The 3,742-nt window shown below is 41.3% G+C and overlaps 1 protein-coding gene across 1 annotated transcript; it reads left to right on the plus strand.

Moving 5' to 3' along the window:
* Window positions 1-147: 147 nt before the first annotated feature.
* LOC123128306 (uncharacterized) lies at window positions 148-1,625 on the plus strand. The gene is made up of 2 exons (XM_044548273.1): window positions 148-1,006; window positions 1,113-1,625. Exons 1-2 carry the CDS (start codon window positions 455-457, stop codon window positions 1,119-1,121), a joined length of 561 nt encoding a protein of 186 aa, XP_044404208.1. The 5' UTR covers window positions 148-454; the 3' UTR covers window positions 1,122-1,625.
* Window positions 1,626-3,742: the final 2,117 nt, after the last annotated feature.

Below are 3,742 nucleotides of genomic sequence, written 5' to 3' on the forward strand. Positions count from 1 at the left end.
GGAGGATCGAACGTCGTGATGGTTCGACCTCGATCCCGCACCGAGGAAATCGCTAGGAAAAGCCTTGTTCGCTAGCTACTCCTCCATCTCATGCGATACACGCGAAAAAACCCAGAGAACAAACGAACCGGTTCAATGAACCTCTACCCCACGATCCGGTAACCCGCACAACATGGCATGCGAAAAGCAACGACCAGGCACACACGTCTCACGCCCCTATCTGCTAGCAACCTCCTCGCTCCTCCCCATCCCATCTATCTGCTGAAAAAATCGCCACGCCATCCACGCCGCTCACGATCCCCGCTGCGGCGCCTGCGTCGATGGGCTCCCCTCGGTCCTCCTCCACCAAGCACCCGCCCTCCCATGGTCGTGGTCCATCCTCTACCAAGCTATTGATTGGGAGTCCCTTGAGGCCTTACCACGACCATGGAATCCCTTGCCCTCGCCTGCGTCGATGGACCCGCCCGTGACCGGACCGAGAGCATGTTATCGCACTCCTCGTCTTCTCCAATCGACACACCCCGCCGCTCCGACACGGGCGCATCAACGCCGGAGCTCCCCTGCTCAGCTTCGCCGTGCTGCTCCCCTGCTCTCCCGCACGTCCTCCTCCGCCGCCGGGGATGCCTACGCCACCGCTCCCTCCTGCCTCGCGCAGCTCCCCTGGCCCCCTTGCCTGCCTCCCAAATCTCCCCTCTTTCACCCCCAAAGTTGTTTCTTCTTCCTCCCGCTGCGTCTCCTGCTTGCGCGCTGCGGCGACACCTCCTCCTCGTTGCCCCCGACGCCGGAGGAGGCACGGGGAAAGCAACAGTGTCTCGCGCTGCGCTTGCGCCACCTCGGGTGTGCGTGGGCCTACGGGTCGGTCGCCGCCTCGGCCGTGCGCCAGTCCGCAAAGGAGGAGGAAGGGGATTCCGTTCGCCGCCAAGGCGTACTGGGTATGCTCCTCGAGTCCCCGCTCTTCAGGCCCCTCCTCACCCCCCTCATCAAGAAGCAGAACAACATGACGCAGGTCCTCTCCTCCCTTGTCAGCTTTCATTTTGTTTGAAATTATTTTGGCCAGCAACTCCGTGGTTTGCTTCTGTTGATTCTGGTCTTGTTATGTTGGGGGCGAGCAGATGCTGTAGCGCACGGGGATCCCCGACCGGCCCATGTTCTTCCCGGAGTACCCTCTCTCTGTACAAGCAAAAGCAGCTATGAGAAACTTTTCATTCAGTCAAGTTCTACTGATTTTTAGTCTTCTTGAATTTTGTATAGTTGAGATAGATGTTCTACTTCTTTCATTCAGTCAGGCTCTACTGAAACATTTTGCAGAAACAATGTACTGCTGAAACTGAAAAAAGGAACAGAAACATAAATGTTCTGCTGAAACTGAAAAAAGGAACAGAACCACACCTGAATAATTTATACTCATTCTTCAATAGATTTAAAAATGTTCAGACTTTGGATGTTCACTGAAATAATAAATCTTGTCTTTCCTAAAAACTGAATTTGTATATTAAGTCTTTGCTAAAGAGAAATAGTAAATCTTATCATAACAAATGCTCATTCAGAAGTGTTCAGAAATCTTCAGTTTTTTATCCTGAAATGTTCAATTTTTTGCTCTCTAAATTGTGTGCCTTTATTGCTCATTCAGTGCTCAGTACAGTATTCAGTTTGAGTAAAATTCAGTTCTTGTGGTGAGTTGAAGAGCATTGCTCCGTGCCTTGCTATGCCTAGTGTGTGTGTGTGTGTGTATATATATATATATATATATATATATATATATATATATATATATACGGTGGCGCTAAAGTGAGCGTGCGCGCAGAATGCTAATCCTACGCTCCGGCCAAGTCGTGCACCCACTAAACCGGTCAAACCAGTGACTTCCCTCCACTTGCTAGTAAAAGTCCATGTAAAAATAGTAACACAATTAAATTATTACCATCAACATGCAACTACGGTTCGCCTGGCCAGGTACTCCCTCCACTTGCTAGTAAACTTAGTGGTAAAAATTGTAACGGGATTATAATGGTTACCATCAGTATGCACATGTGCGCTCGCTAACATTCTGCTAGTAAAATTCATAGTAAACATAGTAACAACAATAAAATCCTTACTGCTAGTAAAATGGTTACCTAAAAAGTAGCTAGATAGTAATTGCATTACTACTACCTATTGTAGGTTTACTACCTAACTGAACAAAGCTATTAGCTACTAGCTAGGTAATAATTGATTTACCACTACCTTCTCATAGGTTTACTAGCAATTCGTAGGAACATCTGACCCAGTCCATTGATTTCATTACTACTATTTGTGTTACTGCATCCCATATGAACCATTACTAGAATATCATCATGGATTTACGTTTGATTTGAGGTAAATATGCTTTATAGTAATGTCCTTACTACTAAGTGTTCCACTTTTACGTTCAAACATGCATGGCTCCATGCGGGACGGGTGGAGGGGTGGTTGGCTTAATTAAGCGCACGCTATGGCCGGCGCGTAGGATAAATAAATTTATGCTCATGCTTAGTTTAGCAGTGCTATATATATATATATATATACGCGTTATTCGTCACCCTGGGTGAGGAATAGTTATTCTTCATCCCTCTCTATTTTACCATCTATGCACCGTAATTTTACGTTCCGTAAGTTTTGTCTTATTTCCGACATAAAAAAAGACCGTAAGAAAATATATAATCGTCGTAAAAAATATTTTATATTATGTAAAATTACAAATGTAAAAACATAGTGTAAAATACACATAAATTGCAAATTTTCTTGTCTTATGACCTATATTTTTATTTTCTTGTGCCAAATTTTACGTAGTGAATCAATATGAATGTAACTATTTGAATTTCAAACGTAATTTAATTATAAAATAATCCTAAGATTACCTCGGGTGAAGAATAAATAATTTTGCACCCTGGATGATGAATAGTATCACACTATAGGTTATAAGATAAGAAAATTTGCAGTTTATGTGTATTTTAGACTATGTTTTAAGTCTGTAATTTGCAGTTCATATATAGTGATACTATTCATCACACATGGTGCAGAATAAGTTATTCTTCATCCGAGGTAATCTTACGATGATTTCATAATTAAATTACGTTTGGAATTCAAATAGTTACATTCCTATTGATTCACTACGAAAAATTTGGCATAAGAAAATAAAAATTAGGTCATGAAACAAGAAAATTTGCAGTGTATGTGTATTTTACACTATGTTTTTACGTTTGTAATTTTACATAACATAAAATATTTTTACGACGATTATATATTTTCTTACAGTCTCTTTTTACGTTGGAAATAAGATAAAACTTACGGAATGTAAAATTACGGTGCATTGATGGTAAAATAGAGGAGGGGTGAAGAATAACTATTACTCATCCAGGATGACGAATAGCGCGACCCATATATACCTCTATTTTACCATCAATGCACCATAATTTTACGTTCCGTAAGTTTTGTCTTATTTTCGACGCAAAAAGGGACCGTAAAAAAATATATAATCTCCATAAAATATATTTTATGTTACCTAAAATTACAGACTTAAAACATAGTTTAAAATACACATAAACTGCAAATTTTCTTATCTTATAACCTATATTTTTATTTTCTTATGTCAAATTTTATGTAGTGAATCAATAGGAATATAACTATTTGAATTCCAAACTTAATTTAATTATGAAATGATCGTAAGATTACCTCGGGTGAAGAATAACTTATTCTGCACCCTGGGTGATGAATAGTAACACTA

Source organism: Triticum aestivum, chromosome 6A, assembly GCF_018294505.1.
Source record: "Triticum aestivum cultivar Chinese Spring chromosome 6A, IWGSC CS RefSeq v2.1, whole genome shotgun sequence".
NCBI classification, from domain to species: Eukaryota; Viridiplantae; Streptophyta; class Magnoliopsida; order Poales; family Poaceae; genus Triticum; species Triticum aestivum.